Below are 20020 nucleotides of genomic sequence, written 5' to 3'. Positions count from 1 at the left end.
ACAGAAGTGATTCACTCACAACAGACCTGTATCCTGCAACATGATAGAAATCGGGTTATCAGTGAAAACTCAAAAAGTAAAAGTAGAAATAGACCGTGTACAGAAAATTGAAGGCTTTTTATAATAAATAAATAAGCTGAGACCCAAACAAAATGTGCTGACAGAGGCTTTCCTTGAAATGCAGCTTCAGAGAGGCATTTTTTAATTTTAAAAAATCAGGAATATGACAGGGAAATAATTAGTTAAAACTTATTACTTCCCCTCTGGAACTCTCAAGGCTGCTACTTACATAACAAAAATGTGTATTATCCAACTTCATCTCCTTTGGCTCCAAATGGAAACCAAGACCCCATTCCTAAAATCATAGCAGGATTGCTGCTTCCTTCCTCTGCCTCCACCAAGGTCACTATGCTCCCACCCCCTGCCCAAAGAACGCTTCATTGCATTACCACAGGCCTGCCTCTTAGTGTAAGGATGTCTCTTAGCATGACTGGAAGATGGAGCCATGGAGACTGGAAACTATTGATAATGTAAAATGGCCCCAAAGCAAACTTGTTCTCCAGTTTCCAATAAAGCTGTCCTACAGAAACGAACATTTCTCTTGCCATTATCTTTTGACAGCACAAAAAACTTCGCCATTAAGTGCCAGACATTGTCAAGTCACAACGCAGAGAAAACACCTCCAATCACTGAAACAATTCTGTTCACATTTCTCCTGCTTCCACTGTGAAACCTTTCAACTGTCCCTTGCTATTCTCTAACAGGAGCCTGCTGTTGTTTTAAAAGGCCGTGGCAGACGACTTCAGACGAGGCAAAGTGACAGCCGGTATTGCGCTTTCTGACATGCGACGACACTTTAAGTGGGCAATGTGAAAGTTGCAAATTGTGGCTCAAAGTTACTGCAGGCTATAATTGAAGTCTATTACCTCCCATGCGGGAACGTTCTCCCTGAACTTTTCATTCACCATACAACAGATTGACATCAAATAAGCCTTGCTGGACACCTCGGGAGAATAATTCATCCACAAGTAATTTTCAAGGTACTGGCTGTGAAAAGTGAAAAGACAAGAGAGTTACCACCCATCTAATATGTCATTCATCAGGGGGCAAGGAACATAATGATCTTTTTTAAAAACTAAAAAAGTCATCTATATGATTTGTACGTAGCTTCCAATGTCGCCTCCAACACAGGTCACTGCAAGAAAAGTTACCAGGGCCATTTAAATCAATCTGAGTGAGGACAGCACATGAATTAGTCCTCTGGAACACTCTGTACATGTAAAGAAGTTTTACATGTACTTGGTACAAGCACTACATTAGTCTGAACACTAATTCATGCTGATTTTGTAAGGAGAATAAGAATAAGCATCCTTCTTACTTGCGACACACACTTCAGCGGACACTTGCTTTAGTACTCAAAGGCAAATGCCTCCTGTCTCTTGAAATAAAAGCCATCAGCCTAACATAGAAAGGCTTTAGAAAAGTCATTACTACACCAAATAAAACATGAATTGTGGAAAAAATTGAATCGACAGCATGGACACTTGCGAATGCGCTAAAAAGCAGGACAACTTGGTTTCACAAGCATAAGAAAAATCAAAAACCTATTTGGGAGTTGAGGATATTCAACCTAGAGTGGCCACAAATAACTTCCATGCACTCCCCCTCCTCCCTACAGCATCTTATAACTTGCTTCTCCCTAGCCCAGGGTCTCCTAAACTGTGGTCTGTGGACCACCAGTGATCTTCAAGTGCCATTCAGCTGGTCTGCAGCATGTCCCCCTTAAATATTCATACTGATTTTTCAATTTTATTCATATTGGGGTTTTAAAATTTCCTATACTGTATCTTATTGTATTACAATTTGAATTCTTTGGAATGCAAGTTGCAATACATTGAATTATAATATAATAAACAGAAGAAGCAATAACAATAACACTGCCTCTATCCCTCTGCATTACGCTTGCCACTACCAGCAGACCATGGGAGAGGGGTAAGTTTGGGAACCACTGCCCTAGCCAAAACAACAAACCCTTTCTACATCTAGCCCATGTTGAGGCTCCTCCAAGCCCCATTATGAAAATTTATTTGTGTTGCATCCAAAGACCTATTTACCCAGCCCATCTCCATTCTTCCAGCAAAGGCTCAGAGGTTTTTCAATCTAACTGGGCAAGGATCACATCCCATTAAAAGATTATACATTACAAGCTCAGTGCAAAAGCAAAGGTTTCAACAGTTACATAAAACACCCAGAGTGTCATCACTGCTTACAGCAAAAAAAACAAAGCAGAAGGAAGCTTTGAAGTTTGGAAGAGTTAAACAAAACCTATACTTTAGCTGGCATAACATTGTATTTCCTGTAGTTTCAACTCTACAGCTTATGATATGGCCAAGTGAAGGAATGAGCTACATTATCTTTCTAAACAGCTACGGTATTTCATCCTTGCCTTAGTAATGGTAAATAGAAATATTATTTGTACAGAAATTAGAATGTTTGAAGCATTTCATATAAATTATGTCAGCAATCCTTATAATGACCCTGTAAGATATGTTCAGAGATAGAGCCAGCATTGCACAGTGGTTAGTGTTAGACTAGGGAGCCATGTTCAAATCCCCACGCAACCATGAAGCTCAGGGGTGATCTTGGACCAGTCACTGTCTCTCGGTCTGTCCTACCTTACAGGGTTGTTGTGACAATGCCTTGAGTTTTCTGGAGAAAAGGTGGGCTATATATGTATCAAACAAACAAACAAAATTATCATCTCCATCTTGCAGATGGAGGGTGTGAAGATTAAGCTGGGATATAGTGGATTGCTAATAGCTAATTAGTAAATTTATGGCAAAGGAGATTTTTGAACCAGTAAGCCACTACCCCACACGGGTCAGATTATCATTTTAAAGTGCATTTCTTTCTCCAAAAACACTTACCTAAATTCCAGAAGCATGATTTTTCTAATCGCAAATCTGAAATCACAGGCAGGGGGGAAAAATTAACATTTCAACTCTTGCCTAAATTAGTTTACTTTATGTTGTATATTTGAACTCAAGGGGTACTGTGCTTCGGATGGCAGATTCCATATGGTGCTGATGATAGACTCTTGATTGCTCCACATCACTTGTGATATAAAGCACTGCTGGGTTCTCTGCTGTCTCCCATGCTATATAACATCCAGCAGAGGCTGGTCTATTAGAATGAATGGACCATCAATATCAGTCTGCCTCAACCAGCTCCCACCTGTCTGTCCCCATTTACAAATAGTTCAGCAGGTGGCATTGGCTATCAACCTTCTCCTCCTTAGCCTTAGTGTTACAGGGAGAAGGATGGGGACAAAACCTGAATTAGTTGGTTCTGAATATCACTGTCTATGGCTGGTGACCTCCTTCCCTTCTTCCCTACCAGTCGTGATGGGCACCAGCTTTCACTGTTAACATGAAACTGCCATCAGAGATGTCATCAGAACACTAACAACTCCCAGCTGCATTTCTCTTTTTCATTCAGTCCAGATGGCATTGGGATATATGAAGGTTGCAAGTCTTATATTATGGTTTTAAACTGTATTTTTCTCTCTTATTGTATAAGCCACCTTGAACGAGTTTTACAGTGGTACCTCTGGTTGCGGACGGGATCCATTCCGGAGCTCTGGTCGGATCCCAAGGTTTCCACTAGAGGGACCGCTTCTGGGCATGCGCACACAGGGAAACCCGGAAACATACATCCAGGTTTGTCATGTACGTATCCTGAAGGATGCGTAACCGGAGGTGAACGCAAGTAGAGGTACCACTGTACTCATAAAGACAGAAAAAGACAATAAATCTTTTAATTAAATAAAAATTCTAGACAGGTGCCCAGGTCTGTGGCCTGTATTTCTTCTAAGAAATAAAAATAAAATTGTCCTTGCAAGACAATTTATGCAAGAAAAACATATACATACACAGAATTCAGATACTTATTTTACGGAGACTTCATTGTTTGAAAAATCAAAAATGTGACTATTATAATACTGATATGGATAACAGAGAAAATGCAGTATACATACTTGGACCTAACAATTTCTTTTCCATACACATCTTCAATAACCTACAACAAAGGAAGAGAGAGGGTTTTTTGAAAAAAGAAAAAGATATGCAGCACAATTCTTGCTCCACTTTATCTCCTCTTTCCAGTAACATGCATTTTCAGAGATGAATTCTTTAATACCATCAACACAGTAGCACGGTTTTAAAACTACAATAATGTTTCATGTTTTCAACAAATGAAATCAGAAGTATTAAGAAGACTGTGCAGGGAAGGAATAATAATCTATGTACTGAAATCAAACTGGTTTTTAAAAGAAACTTCAAGGAACCTTTAGAGGTTTGACAATATATTCCATTATATAAGCAGCAAATATAGAATAGAATGTAAAAGCTGTTGTCAGGGTGGCTAATTTGTACGGTTTTAAACAAAGCGCTGAAATCAAATCAACATTCTTCCTGTTCTGTAATCCAAAGTAATTTTTTTTTTACTTTAAATAAGAGTTTCTAGGATTTATTGCACTACCAATTTAAAATAGAACTAACAATGTTTTAAGAATTTACCTTCGATTCAAAAGGTAGTCTTTTCTTGACATATGGTGCCCAGTACTTGTTTGCCAACTGTAAGATAAAAGGTCATTTCATTAAAATATACAATCAGAAGTCCTAGCCTACTATAACCAAACCTCCATTTTATAGGACATGAGAATATTTCCATACTTTCCCTCTGTGTACAAAAAGGGTAAGGATGCAAGGTTTTATACAGTCGTACCTTGGTTTTCAAACAGCTTAGTTCTCGAACATTTTGGCTCCTGAACGGCGCAAACCCAGAAGTGACTGTTCCGGTTTGCGAACTATATATGGAAGCCAAATGTCTGACGGGGCTACAGCTTGGCTGCTTCCTGCAGCCAATCAGAAGCTGCTCTTTGGTTTCCAAACGTTTATAAATAATAGTTTAATAACTTGAATATTCAAAAACTGCTCAGCCTTTGCCCTCTAGATGTTTTGGCCAGTGTTAGCTGGGGCTGATGGACATTGCAGTTCAATGTCAAAGGCACCAGGTGGGTAAAGGCTGAGCTAGCTACTCATTATAGGGCTAGCTTGCAGTAAGCAAGTTGTTTCCTCTAGGTGAATGGCAGGCACACCAGTTTGTTGAAAGCTATTTTCATTTTTAATAATGAAAAAGGACTGGCAGAGATTCTTATTTTGAGCCCTGATTTATAAGGCAAAATATCTTACAAGTATAATGGACTGCTTTGGGGGCACAGTCCTAATCTCTCCTCGGTGAGTACAGAGAGTAGAGCCTCTATGTGTGGTCCAGCCATTCATTTTATCAGTCAGCAAAATGATGGTGCCTGTCAAAAGGCTTAGTACAACTATCAACAGATCATAATACAGTGGTACCTCGGGTTAAGTACTTAATTCGTTCCCGAGGTCCGTTCTTAACCTGAAACTGTTCTTAACCTGAAGCACCACTTTAGCTAATGGGGCCTCCTGCTGCCGCCGTGCCACCAGAGCATGATTTCTGTTCTCATCCTGAAGCAAAGTTCTTAACCTGAAGCACTATTTCTGGGTTAGCAGAGTCTGTAACCTGAAGCGTATGTAACCTGAAGCGTATGTAACCTGAGGTACCACTGTAATGACCATTCTTTATGGTGTTAATCGTTGTCCGTGGGTATTTAGAACAATTCCTTTCCTTTATTATTAAATACAAAGTTCAGTGTTGGGAGAAACAAGTCATATGTGCCTAATGGCCAATACACCCACAAATACAATACTTTTGACACTGAAGACAGAAAGTCTTTTGGACGCATGATGTTTTGCAGGAAACATGGTTGAGGTATCCTGCCTTAGTGTGATCATCAACAAAACCTCCATGTTCAGGGGCAGTGCACCTAGTCTAACTGTACTACTGATTCCATATTTTACCAAGGCTTTCCCAGAGGCATCTATCCAGCTTTTGCAGAAAACAGGTGCTGGATTAGAATATGAAAGGTTGGTCTGATTCAGCAGCACTGTTCCTATGATAGCATAAAAGGAGTGCTGCTGGATCAGACCAAAAAGGCCAATATAACCCAACATTGTGTTCTCACTGTGGTCAACCGGGTAGGTACCTATGGAAAACCCATGAGCAGGACATAGTTTTAATTCGACCAGTGTTTAACTGCTTTTAATGGTTTCTCGTTGTTCTTATTTTTATCTGTAAGCCTCCTTGAGTCCCTGTCAGGGGGGAAAGCGGGGTATAACGAAATATAACAACAACAACCACAACAACCTAGATGTTTAGAAATGCCGGTGCGAATTATAATCTATTTTAATGTTTTAACTTCTTGTATACAGTGGTACCTCAGGTTAAGTACTTAATTCATTCCAGAGGTCCGTTCTTAACCTGAAACTGTTCTTAACCTGAAGCACCACTTTAGCTAATGGGGCCTCCTGCTGCCGATTTCTATTCTCATCCTGAAGCAAAGTTCTTAACCCGAGGTACTATTTCTGGGTTAGCGGAGTCTGTAACCTGAAGCGTCTGTAACCTGAGGTACCACTGTATTTCAACGCACCGTAAACTTTTCCTGGTTTTATCTTTTCGTAAACGGCTTTTGAGGTGTTTTCTTCTTGCAACCAACAAACTTCATGAAACAAACAAACAAACAAAAGGACAGCATCCTTGGCCATTGATTACCCAGAGACGCAGTGCCTCTATAATCATAACAGTGGCCTGGTGGTTAGTGACAGACCGAAAACCTGGGAGACCAGGGTTCAAATACTTTCCTGGGCATTAAAAACTCACCGGGCGACCCTGGACCTCCCACCTTAGCCTACATCGTAGGGTTGTTGTGGGGGGTTTTAAATGAGAGGCGAGGGAAGAACCTCCTTGGAGGGGGGGTAAGAGAAGGTGGGAGACAAGAGCAATCAATAGATGAAGGGATCCCCCTAGTGGGGGTGGTGGCCTCCTTCATGTGCCCCTTCAAAGGGGGAAGAACCCTAGGGGGGGCGTCTGTGGACCCCCCCCCTCGCCTCTCTCTCCACCTGAGCCCAGCATCTTCCAGATCCCTTTGCTCCCTTCGGGTATGAGGTGGGTGGGGGTGGGGGGGCTCACCTGCGTCACGAACTCGGCGTTGATCTGCGACACGGTGGGAGCCACGATCTTCTTGGGCGCAGGCGGCTCCTGCTGGGCTCCCGCCGAGGAGATCGCCGGCGCCGCTGCCATGTTGCTTCCGCGCAGCAGCCCCTTCCACGCCTCTCCCACGAGGCCAGCCTCCCCCCTCTCTCTCTTGAGAACCACGCTTGGTATCGCCCGTTCTCTCCCCCCCCCCCGGTAGTATGGTTTCACCCGCCCGGACTGAAGCCGCTGCTGCCCCGCCGCACACGCTACTTCCGCTTCCTTTACAGATTCCGTTCGCCTCTTCCCTTTCCCCTCGCATTGAGAAGCTGGGACACATAGAGATAGAAATGTCAGCATGACGTCCACTCCCTCGAGTGACTCCTTGAGGGTTCCATTCCATACACACTTAGCAAGGAGGAAGTCCCATTACACTCAACGGGGTTTACTTCTGAGTGGGCAGGCGCAGCACTGCCCTGTGTTTAGGATCTGCGTTATACACTTGGAAAGGTTGAAAGCGCCAGGTGTCCGCGTGCAACCGAATAGTTGAGAAGGGAGGGGATTTATCTAAATTATTTTTTATTTTTGCTGCAAACAGAGGGGCGGGAGCTTTTGTTTTGTGTCTTGATGTCCGCTTTCGGAGGAGAAGTGGCCGCGTCAAAAACGAGGAAGAGGCTTGTTTTCAACGAAGAGTGCAACCCTGATCTGCAAGCAAACCCTGTTTAATTTAATTTAATGACAGCAGCGATCCTGCGCGCGGTTACCTGACAATAAATCACGTTTAACGTGAAGTTAGGGTGAAAGTTTCTGCTATGACAAGTTACAGTGCAATCCATACCTTCTCTACTCAGAAGTAAGTCCCAGTGAATTCAATGGGACTTACTCCCAGGGAAATGGGGTTAGGATTTCAGCTTTGTTAGGATAGCTTTCCTGGACTGCAGCCCACTTCCTCCCGTGCAAGAAGTGTTATCCACAGTTGACAAAAGTGCGTGCGTGCGTGTATACACACATTCACACGTTATACACTGTTGGTATGGTCATGGTTTTAAGTTAGTGGTTTAAGACCTGCTTGGGCTCCTATAATTCTCTCCCAGTCTTTGCCTCTGAGTGGAGCTTTTCCCTTAGTTTAAGTCACGCTGGAATAAAGTAAGCTTGTGCTTGTTCTCTCCCTGAACTCAGCACGACACACACAAGAATATAGGCAGAAAATCTCAATAGTTATACGCATGACACTTAGCTATGAGAAAGCTCGCTTGATATTATCATTTGATTTCTATACTGCTTTATGTAAACAGTAGACTGCTAAGAGCTGTAGCTCGCTTCATCTGCGTGACTTAAGCGCATCTTCATAACGTGTGTACGGTGTGGTATTGTGCGGCAGCTCCCAATGCCCTTACTTCGCTCTACCAGCCCCATCCCAAAAAAATGTGGAGAGCATCACAATAGGAGCTTTGAGCCACAGCGTGCAATGGCTTCAGCCTAAATGATTTAAACTGGAGTGCTTGCTGCTCCCCTCTGCTGGACGTTGGATGTAACAGCAATATAAGTACGGATTTTATTTCGTTGCTTTACCAGGGGTCAGCCAACTTTTTCAGCGGAGGGCCGGTCCACTGTCCCTCAGACCTTGTGGGGGGCAGGACTACATTTTTTTGTGGGGGGGGGGAATGAACGAATTCCTATGCCCCACAAATAACCCAGAGATGCATTTGAAATAAAAGGACACTTTCTACTCATGTAAAAACACACAGATTCCGGCCGGATTGAGAAGGCGATTGGGCCAGATCCGGCCCCTGGGCCTTAGTTTGCCTACCCATGCTTTATTCGGTCATTACTGTATATAATTTCCTACTTTACATGCAGCACAGCATTTGTCAGTGCTTGTATATTGTAATGAAATCCCCCCTCCCATCATATGAATCTGCAGCAATGCTTGCAGGATATCTTTGGGACCAGGCCATATATGTCTGCTATCCCTGGAACTGGATTGTGTGGGATATAAGGCTTTATTTATTTATTTAAAATGTAATTAAACATAAACAAAAAGAGCCCAACTGGAATGCAGTATTATCTTTGCACAATTGTTATTGACTATGACACCTTCAGGCAGCACTTAATCGTATTCTGGTATTCTCTTGTCAGGCTGGGACATTCCTTGACTCCACAAACTTCTACTGTACTGCATTGGTAAACACTTCCTCTGCTTGCCTGGAATGTGATGGGAACATAGGAAATGACCTTATTTGGCCCCCTGCTACTGGCTCGGCTTGGTCAGGCAGAGGTCTTGCTCCTCACCTGCTAGTCCGATCCTTTTTCAGAGATAGCAGACTTGTGGCCCTCCAGAGGCTGGATGCTTCCAGACAAGCTGCTTATGGAGCATTCACTCTGATCTGTATGCAGGAAGGGCTGATGGCATTGCATCACAGCAAGTGTAACCCCAGTGCATTTCCCCCATCACTTGCCTTATTGCAAAAAGTCCAGTCCTTTGGGGAAATGGGTTTGTTGCACAATGCCTCCCAATCTGCCATAACTGTGCAAGTTGAATTTGCTGCCATGGGATTGAATTCCACCTGAAAATTGCCACAGTCTGGAAGTACCCATCATTGGACAACCTCGCCCCCTGCATCGCCTCAGACCACTGGCCAATGCTGGCTTGGAGTTGGAGGTCAGCACAATCTGAAGGTCCCTTGGTCCCTGTTTAACCAAAGATGCCTGGGACCCAACCTGGGATCTTTTGCATTTAGAGCATGTGCTCTACAGGCTGTTCTGTAACTTCCATTCTGATCAGAAAGGGTTTAAAGATGCTCGGGTTATCCAGACCGACCTTTTATGGTTCCCTTTCCTTCATTTTCCAGCAGAAAATTAGTGGCAAGAAGAATTTCATAGCCACCCTTATCCCAATTTTGCAGACAGCTACCAGGATCTAGTCCTGCCAAGAACCATGGGAAATAATCTGTTTATTGTTGCATCAAACCAGCCAGTAGTCATGCTCCAAAAGTGAGTTGGAAATGCACGAGTGCATCCACAACTCTGCATACGTTTGTGTTAAAGGATTGAAGGCCATTACCAAGTCAGTAATTCAAGTCTTTCCAATCCAACTTGAGTATATTTTCCCATTTATGATGCTGGAAATGCTCAGCTGAAAGTTCCCACTGCAAGCCAAAAGGGCCTTAAGTAAATTAGACCAGGTATGTGGAAGTTGTCTATCTAACCAGAACATCAGCAGATTGTAAAGACAGGATATGTATGTTTTGTTTTCATTAGCAAACTATTATGCTAGCTGGCTCTATTTCTTGGATTCAGCCGCCTCAGATGAATTGGATTTGTCGAATGTAGTGGTGTGTATTTCTTTCTTTTTCTTTTTTTACATAGCAGAAGTTCCTTTCTTTGTTTATCTCATTAAACAGTAATGATTGGCTGTACATGATGCCTCAGTTTAGTAACAGATGCTTTCTGAAATATTCAGGACTTTAAAAGGAGCCTTCTGTGCTGTTCTGGTTTGTGTATAAATATTTATTCAGGACAACTTCTGAAAAATGTTCTACCGTCTATGTCTGTAAGTAAAATGCACAGTAAACTTTGTGGACGATTTATCTTGGACTAAGTAGGACTCTGCAGGCCATATTCTCAGGCGAACCAGTTGCCTCATTTGAGCCCATGCTCATATGGTGGGCTGAGTGTCAAAGGTGGTTCCCCCACCATTTTTCTTCACACCATCCAAAGGACCTCCTAGCACATGTGTCCAGTGTCCAAACTATATTCATAGAAGGGAAGCCAACACCCCACCCCTAACCAAGCCAGCCCTCTATCTGGCATGTGAGAATTCTCCCCATAATACGTTGCCAAGAGGAGCAAGACTGCTACCATGTTGTGGGAATAAAAAGGCAAAGTTCTACATGTACTTCACCTGCTCCTTTCTTTACCTCAGGACTGGGGAAACATGTGGCTCTGCAGATATTGTCGGTCTCCCAATTCCCATCAGCCACCAACCCCCCAGGGATGATGGGGTCATAGTCCAAGCAACATCTTGAGGACTCCAGGTTCCCCATCCTTAGAGGGAGCCATCCATTAATAGTAGGCTTCCTCAAACTCGGCCCTCCAGATGTTTTTGGCCAACAACTCCCATGTTCCCCAGCTAGGAGGACCAGTGGTCAGGGATGATGGGAATTGTAGTCTCAAAACATCTGGAGGGCCAAGTTTGAGGAAGCCTGATTAATAGGCTGAGGGCTATATTTTGAATTTAAAATGTCCAGCTCAGATTAGGTTAGTCTGCCATCATGTTGCAAGTGGTCAACAGATTGACACAGAACAGCTACAAGCATACTAGTCCAAAGGTAGGCTACAGTTGGTGGAAGAACAGTGATGGCAGCTGCATAAACAAAGACTTGAGGTGAAATTTAGGACTAGGATGGTTCGGCTAAGCTTGAAAACCTATTGGAAGAACTTGGGGAAGACTCGTACCCAGTGGTAACATAGAGGTCAGGATAGATGCACTAGTGTATCTGCACCACAATCTTTCAACACGATTGGGCTGGTATCAGAGAAGGCTTGGATTTAGTTTTCAAAGTGAAACTAAACACACACAAAGTTAAAAGACTGCTCAATAAAAGGAACGTTCATTACAAAAGGAAATATAGAAGCTTCATTCAGCAGTAAAATATTTAACTCCAGTGAAGAAAATGTGATTTTTGAGGTTTTTTAAAAAATATAAACCTTCATTAATAAACCAAGATTAGGCAGATATGTGATACAGAGGCGCTTGAAAACACTGGGGAAAAATACTAATACATGAAAGTGCACTTTTAACAGGACTACCTAGGTATTTTTCTGACACCCATAAAAACATACTCATCTCTGGCTCGTAGAAGTAAATTGGGGGTATGCTTTTGAGAGATTTGTTAAACTCAAGATGGAAATGATCTCTTGATGTTAACAGTAGGAAAGTTGCCACTAATTTGTAAATCCCAAGGAATAATAATTTGATTGATAGGCAGGAAACATATCACTACAAATGCTGGAAGACCATAATTTGTAAATTGATGGTTCGCTAATAAGCCAGAATGATAAGTTGATGTTTCATCAATGGGAGTTAATGACAGATGTTCTCCTGGTAGCCAGGAACCCAACTTTAGCCTTTGGAATATGATGTTACATCAGAGTTTGAGGATTCGAAGGCCCTTCTTCAGTTTGAATGCAGAGAAAACCTAAATTGTGCAAGCTAGCAGAAACATCATTGGGATCCAGTTGTTCTCTATAGGATCCTGATGCAGAATTAGCACTGCTGCTAATTAGCCCAGGAGTCTATTTGTCCCTACCAATGTACCAGTCACTAGCCATGGAACAGCTTGACTTTTCTCTAACCATCAAGCCAATTCAGCTTCTTCTCCTCTTCTGGCATAGTATATGATATGGTTCATATACTAGTATATGATATGGTTCCACAGCTACATCAATCATTGAAGAATGCACAATTGTATAAGCAACTAATTTTGTACAATTACATTTCCAAGAATTGTTTGACTCTCTGACATACCTGAATTGTCGTCTTCTTCTTCTTCTTCTTCTTCTTCTTCTTCTTCTTCTTCTTCTTCTTCTTCTAGATAAAGTGATGCCTTCTCAAGTAAGAGACTTGCCTGAATATTTTGCCAGAAACAACATTCAAAATGATTCTGCTTGGCAGACTTTAATGGCGTATTTCAAGTTTAAAGGGTGCTTTAAATGTCTTAAATGGTATTAAAGCTTTTTTAACTTTTCTGCTTCGCTGGTTTATCTTGGACTTCACTGGTGGAGAAATCATCACTAGCACTTTGCTTCCTTTCCAACCCTTTATTATGCAAATAGAATTAAGTTATCTTTGCTATCAGAATCCATCCACAAAGTTCTATCTCCAATTTGATTTCAGTTACATGGTTTGACTGTGACTCTCAAAACTTAGAGGACCAAGGAGGATGTCTGAAAATAAGCTGAAGATTCAAATTCAATCTCCCAGGCAAGCAAATTCAAATTTTCAAATTTGCGCAGCTTCTACCTAGGCTCTTTTCAGTATGGGTGAGCTGATGTCTTTTAAAATGGGCCGACTGTCTAAATGCCTTTCTGTAACGAGTACAGCCAAAGGGCTTCTATCCTGTGTGAGATAATGTCTTTGAAGCTTGGAAGAAGGAGGAAAGGTTTTTCCACATCTGTCACACTGGCATACTTTATGTCTATTATGTATATTTTTACTGAATGCTAAAAGAGTGCATTGAAGTGCTTCTGGTTATCAAAGAAACTATCATCTCATGAGCCATAAAGTGAGTCATCTTTATAATGCATAGAATCATCCATGGCGGACTTTCACAGCATACCTTTCTGATTAATTTCTAAATAATGGGTTTCTTCAGGCTCTTGCTAGGATAATGCCAGAGCAAACATCTTTTCCTTTGGATTGTTCTTGCAAATGTCCAAGCTTCCTGGGTCCAGAACTCTGCTTGCTTGATGGAGCCAAATTGTGACTTCTAAAGTGCTGCATTTCCCCATTTTTTTCTTGTATGAAAAGGGAAACTCGGAGACATTTTCTCCACCATGTTTGAGTTTCCTCAAAGGCTGGTTTTTTCTTAATGTGGGCTTTGCAGTGGTAAAGCCACTCACCTGCTGTTGATACTTGTGAGTTCTTAGAGTCAAAGCTATGGTTTTCCTAGTAGTGATGTATGGAAGTGAGAGCTGGACCATAAAGAAGGCTGATTGCTGAAGAACTGATGAATTATGGTCTGGAGGAGACTCTTGAGAGTCCCATGACTGCAAGAAGATCAAACCTATCCATTCTTAAGGAAATCAGCCCTGAGTGCTCACTGGAAGGACAGATCCTGATGCTGAGGCTCCAGTACTTTGGCCACCTCATGAGAAGAGAAGACTCCCTGGAAAAGACCCTGATGTTGGGAAAGATTGAGGGCACAAGGAGAAGGGGATGACAGAGGACGAGATGGTTGGACAGTGTTCTCAAAGCTACCAGCAAACTGCGGGAGGCAGTGGAAGACAGGAGAGCCTGGCGTGCTCTGGTCCCTGGGGTCACGAAGAGTCGGACATGACTAAACAACTAAACAACAACAACAACAATACTTCCTTCACATTTGTGCAAACTGCACATCTGTCCTGTTTCAGAACGTTGTTCGCACTCAGAGCACTGCTACAACATAAATGCAGTGATGACGACCCAGCTGATCTCCCTAATGGATGTCATATGCAGTAACAGTTTCAATACATTTCTGTGCACTTTGCAATGCTGTCTGTAGCATTTGGCTCCTAAGACTCTCTCTCTAGTGCAGTATCCAGAGTAATGTTCGGAGCATGAAACTATTTGTGCTCCAGAAGTTTGTTCTGGGGTTTAAAACCCTGATGACAAAGAGAACATTCAGAAGTATTCTCTTCATTGGGTTTCATCTCTTGATATTTTCTGGTGTGTCAACTGGCAAAAAGATTTAACACATACTTTAATGGCTTTTGGGCAGTGTGGATGTGCAATAGTGTGGATGTCTATTTAGCTTAGATGGCGCACGAAATATCTCGCTGAGAGTCTCACACATATGCATGCTCGTCCCCCTTCTGGCATCATGCAGATAATCAGATCTGGTGCGCAGATGCTGCACACCCTTCTCTTTCTCTGTAAAATGTTTTGGGCAAAGAGAACATCCCATGACCCAAGTCTCTTTTGTCTCTTTTGCTTGGCACTCTTTGATCTTTCAGCTTGCTCAGCCTCACCCTAGATGTTCTCACTGTGAAGCTGTTGGTGTCTTTGGAGTGCAATTAAATGTTTGAAGTTTTTGTGACAAATGTTACACTTGAAAGGGGCCTTATGGGTGAGCCAATGTCTCTCCAGATGGACAAACTGCCTGTAAGTTTTGCAACTAGCATGACATTCCTATGGCTTTGGGCCAGTGTCTATAAGATAACACCTAGATAGTTTGGATGACGTTTCAAACTGTTTGTAGCAGATGTCACATATATATATGGCCTTCCCCCAGATATTTGGCTGGTTTTTACATCCTGGTGAAATTTTAGCATTTTGTACATCAAGCTATATGATTCATATTTTGTCAAAATCTTTGGCAAAAATAAAGCCTTTCAGCTGGAACCACCAACGCCCCACTGGGTCTCTCTAAACAGTGCAAATAAAATGTTTTAAATATATGCTTTGTTTTCTTTAAAATTGTGACATGTTAGTCTGCAGCAGGGGAGAAAGAAAGAACAATGCCTTTTTTCTGCCCCTCTCCCTGATGTTTGCTGTAACATGAGCAGAAATAAAACAGCTTATGGCAGAAAGCCATTTCCGAACTGGAGAGGAGAGGGGGTTGCGGGCTACCCCCTCCCACACACGCGGGGGCTGGCCTTTTTGCCCCCCGCGAGAACAAGGGAATCCCCGGGTGTGCCTGCAACCCTGCCCGCCAATCGGCGGGCTAGGGAGGCGTGGCCTGGCCCATTTAAGGCCAGGCACGACCGGGGACCGCCCTCTTTGCCCTGTTCCAGCTGACCGGTTTTCCCATCCCACCCACCCTTTAGGCTTAGCTAGCTATGACCTTGCTATGGACTCCGGTTGGTCACCGCAAGGGGCCTGGTAGGATTTTTTCCAACTTGGCGCACTTCCAGCCTTTTGGTTTTTTCGCCTACCTCGTAGCAAACGTCACAACTTCCTTGGTATTGGCGGTTAGGCATTGGCAGGGTTAATTGTTATGCAAATGAAGGGGGGAAGGAAGCGCCATCACCTTCCCCCAATGAAAAGGGTAGTCTGGTAGAGGACTCCGGGGGGCATTGCCTTGTCCGAAACCTAGGGAGATAAGGGCCTCCGGCACACTCCCGAGCGGTGACACCCGTGGGATCCTAGTTGGCATACTTCAACAGGACCCCCACGGCTTGTGGATAACCCTTCCCGGTCTCCATGCCGGGTAGTCGATAGGAGCCAATGCCTAAGGCCAATACCTTCCTATTCCTGTAATCAATAAAGTTGTGGCCTTTTTATGCCCATTAACCTTAAATAATGTGTCCTGTGTCTTCATTTCACATGGGGGAGGGGACTTGCCACGCAACCCATGAATAAAATGACCTGTAGTTTTGTGAGATGCTACCCCGCGACGGGGTGAGCTCCCGTTGCTCGGTCCCAGCTCCTGCCAACCTAGCAGTTCGAAAGCACAAAGTACAAGTAGATAAATAGGTCCTGCTCCGGCGGGAAGGTAAAAGGTGTTTCCGTGCGCTGCTCTGGTTCGCCAGAAGCGGCTTAGTCCTGCTGGCCACATGACCCGGAAGTTGTACGCTGGCTTCCTCAGCCAATAAAGCAAGACGAGCACCACAACCCCAGAATCGGCCACGACTGGACCTAATGGTCAGGGGTCCCTTTACCTTTTTACCAGTGTTATGGGTGCTTTGAATTATACCAATGTTAACTGATGTTTCGTATGGCTTTTTCCTTTATAGTATAATGCATTTATATTTATATTTTTAAATGTAAGTCGCTGGGAGACCTACTTAAGCAACAAGCTACTAACAAGTCCAATAAATAACAACAACAATAAAATTGTTTCTTGCACCTTAGCAGATGCACCTACTACCAAATATGTGGTTTTTTTGTTAACCCGCCGGTACCCAAAACTGGAAAAGGCAACAAATTGCTCCTTCAGCTCTCTTCCCGTTGTGAAACCCGCATATCCAAGTGCCCATTTCTAGATGCGCATGCAGCAGTGCCATTAATTAGTGTGCATGCAGAAAAGCAAGGAAATGCATAAAGCTTCTGCACTCCACTCCTAGAAAGAGAAGGAAGCACCAGGCGCATGCTTACTGGAATAGTCTTTCCTTCTGCACAAAAGGCCCCAGGCCCTACGGGAAGCAGAACATGGTCTCTTCCAGGGCACTGCTTCATTGTGTGCTTGTGAAGTACAAACCTGCCCATGCGCCTCAGCACTTCCTACTGCAAGGCTCAGTTTTGTGGAACTTGGTGCATGTTTCGTGAGAGAGAAAGTCCTCCCTTCCCTGTTTCAGTGTGGCTTGCTCCCAAGGCAGACAGTGTTGGTAGCACTTATCTACCATATCAGCTTTCAAAGGCAGCTTAATGCAAGTTTTCTTGGACTCCTATCAGCCTGGGGACAATGGTCAGGGATTGTGGAAGTTGTACTCCAGGAACATCTAATCCAGAACTACAATTAATCCAGAATGCGGCAGCTAGATTGGTGACTGGGAGTGGCCGCTGAGGCCATATAACACCGGTCCTGAAAGACCTACATTGGTACATTTCTGAGCATAATTGTAAGTGTTGGTGCTGACCTTTAAAGTCCTAAATGGCCCAGTATACCTGAAGGAGCATCTCCACCCCCAATGCTCAGATGAGGTCCAGCTCCGAGGGCCTTCTGCCAGTCCCCACACTGTGAGAAGTGAAGCTACAGGGAACCAGGCAGAGGGCCTTCTTGGTAGTGACGCCTGCCCTGTGGAATGCCCTCTCATCAGATGTCAAGGAAATAAACAACTATCTGACTTTTAGAAGACATCTGAAGGCAACCCTGTTTAGGGAAGTTTTTAATGTTTGATGTTTTATTGTGTTTTTAATATTCTGTTGGGAGCCGCCCAGAGTTGTTGTTGTTGTTGTTAAAACAATCTGACAACTAATCTTGGGTTTCAGATAGTACATGGGTAGATGAATCTAAAGAGCCCCGGACACAAATTTTCACAGCCCTCTAGCTGCTATGGGGGCTCATTTACCAGAAGTAATGAATTTAGCGTTAACTCTGGAAGCATATATTCAGTTCTGACCAAACTAAGCCTCCCACCCCACTAGCTGGGAGAGTGAAATAATTTGCAATGCCTGAAAACATATGATTGAAATGGCTTTTAAATAAATAAATAAGAGGAGCACTTTTGGGGGGAGGGGAAAATCCAGTCTTAAGATGTGTGACAGCTCAACACAAGTGCACTTTGGATGCCTTTTTGAAATTGCTGTGAAATATAGAATAGATATGCTCTAATGAGTGGATTATGAAACCCTGTTAGCTCTTTCAACAGTTATTTATTACACTGTGGCTTGAACTTAAATCTCTTACTTAAAAAGCAGATCCCTTGCTGATCCAGTGAAGATTCTCCTACAGAAGGACTGCAGGGTCTGACCCATAGCGTATGTCTCACCTGTGCATCATCACTTACCCTTTATTGATGCCAACCACCTGCAAGAGGAAGTATTAAGAGGAGTAGTATCTTGTCCGGCAGCAAAGGATTAATCAATCAGAAGCAACGCATCGTTTGATTCCCATGAAATCAGGTTATCCATTTGAGAGCTTGCTCAAATATCTTGCAACAAAGAAATAGCTGAAAATACAGCAACTGCACTCCCAGTTATTCTCTGCCCTTTGTTAAGAGGGCACAGGTGTGTTGTTTGCGGCTAGTGTGTGAAAATTCACAGTAAGAAAGGGAACAGGAAATCCTGCAGGCATAATTTACAGGCCTAAGCATATGATAATCATCTTAAAAAAAATTCAGAAGTCACATCTCCCGAGGACTGTCCTTAGCAGGTGTTTGGAAAGCATAGAATTTATTGCCTCTGCGTATCCACCATTCTTTAGTTTGACAGTGCTGGAAATCAAGTCAGATCCTCTTGTTTGCAGATATCCTAAATAACGGCTAGTGCAAGGTAGCAGAACATACATCAAGCGACAACACTGCCATCCCAAATTTATTTGCAGAAGAATTTAAATTAGCAAGAAACACAGCCAAAAAATATTTATGAGCACTAAATATAGGGAGTGTTTTTTGTTTGGCTTTTTCTTTTTTTACTTATTCCGCTGCCAGAAGCACAGGGATTTAGAGGGAGGAAAATCAATGAGAGCTAGAATCCCTATCCAAATAGTGAACTGATGAATTACCATGCGGCTTACCATGGGAAAATTTAAGCACTCTGATCAAATGATATAAGCCTGTGATGGGGAGTTTGATGGGAGCAGTGGAGTGGCACAGGGAACCTAAATAGTTTTGGCCATGCTACAAGATGCAGTGATTTATTTCATGCAGTATGGAGGCAGCTAGATCAAAAGATGGTGATCATGCCAACTTCTTGCACAAACCACACCTATGCTTTGTGATGACATCTTTCAACAAGGTTTAGGGGATGAATTCAAGCCCCTACGACAGGGGTAGGCAACCTAAGGCCCATGGGCCACAAGCGGCCCACAGGGGTTGTTTAACCAGCCCACAAGCCGCCCCCAAACTGAGCCGCCCGCTCGGCGAGTCCCCATCCGCTGTGCTAAACCGGTGCGGTGCGGTGTGGGGACTCGCTTCCACAGTGCCATAAATCGCGTCTGCGTATGCTCAGATGCCGGAAATTGCATCTGCACAGACGCAGGTGCTGGAAATTGTGTCTGTGCAGACGGAGACACCGAAAATTGTGGCCGCGCGCGCTCACGCACGCACACGATCCAGCCCATGGAGGGATCTCCACTGGAGTGAACCGGCCCAGGCGAGGTAAACCTTGCCAACCCCTGCCCTATGAGATAACAGATGTCAGTAGGAGAACATATGGAGCAAATATAGCAAATCTGAGACTATAAAACTAGTTGTTGGGTAAATACAAATACTGTTCAGGAAGATGCTTAAGTTTTTTTGCCAGTTGGTTGCTAGCAACGCCAGGTTGACATCTCTACACTATTATATATTGATGATGCTGACTCAGTTCACATGTCACACAAAGCCAAATCATGGCTTAGCATGAGCGTGCAGGCTCCCAGAGAGGAGATCAAGACTGCTTTACTCATCCCTTGTCTTTGTTGTGCTGTGCTGTGCCAAACTAGGCTTAGTTTTTAATTGTTAATTTATGGTTTTATTTTGGTCATTAGTCGCCCTGAGCACTCTGAAGGAAAGGTGAGAAATAAGCGTTTGAAATAAACAGAGACAGAGTCAATAATTTATT

The 20020-nt window shown here is 43.3% G+C and overlaps 2 protein-coding genes across 2 annotated transcripts in view; both read right to left on the bottom strand.

The window, feature by feature from the left end:
* Nucleotides 1-7350, bottom strand: part of AQR (aquarius intron-binding spliceosomal factor) — a 55961-nt gene extending 48611 nt beyond the window's left edge. Inside the window, exons 1-5 of the mRNA XM_083610681.1 lie at nt 7111-7350; nt 4578-4634; nt 4037-4077; nt 2928-2963; nt 927-1047 (exon numbers count right to left, since the gene is read on the bottom strand). Coding sequence (XP_083466807.1) covers nt 927-1047; nt 2928-2963; nt 4037-4077; nt 4578-4634; nt 7111-7221 — 366 coding nt within the window. The 5' untranslated portion in view covers nt 7222-7350. The remainder of the gene's footprint in view (nt 1-926; nt 1048-2927; nt 2964-4036; nt 4078-4577; nt 4635-7110) is intronic.
* Nucleotides 7351-13109: 5759 nt separating this feature from the next.
* Nucleotides 13110-18232, bottom strand: ZNF770 (zinc finger protein 770; the record flags this gene model as incomplete). Its single annotated transcript, XM_083590685.1, is given in 5 exon segments — nt 13110-13231; nt 13234-13338; nt 14848-15004; nt 15008-15129; nt 18229-18232. Coding segments are annotated over 5 exon segments (510 nt in total).
* Nucleotides 18233-20020: the final 1788 nt, after the last annotated feature.

Source organism: Podarcis filfolensis, assembly GCF_964270895.1.
Source record: "Podarcis filfolensis genome assembly, chromosome: 1".
Taxonomy (NCBI): domain Eukaryota; kingdom Metazoa; phylum Chordata; class Lepidosauria; order Squamata; family Lacertidae; genus Podarcis; species Podarcis filfolensis.
The sequence above is the reverse complement of the archived record's forward strand: the minus strand, read 5'-3'. Positions and strand labels throughout refer to the sequence as shown.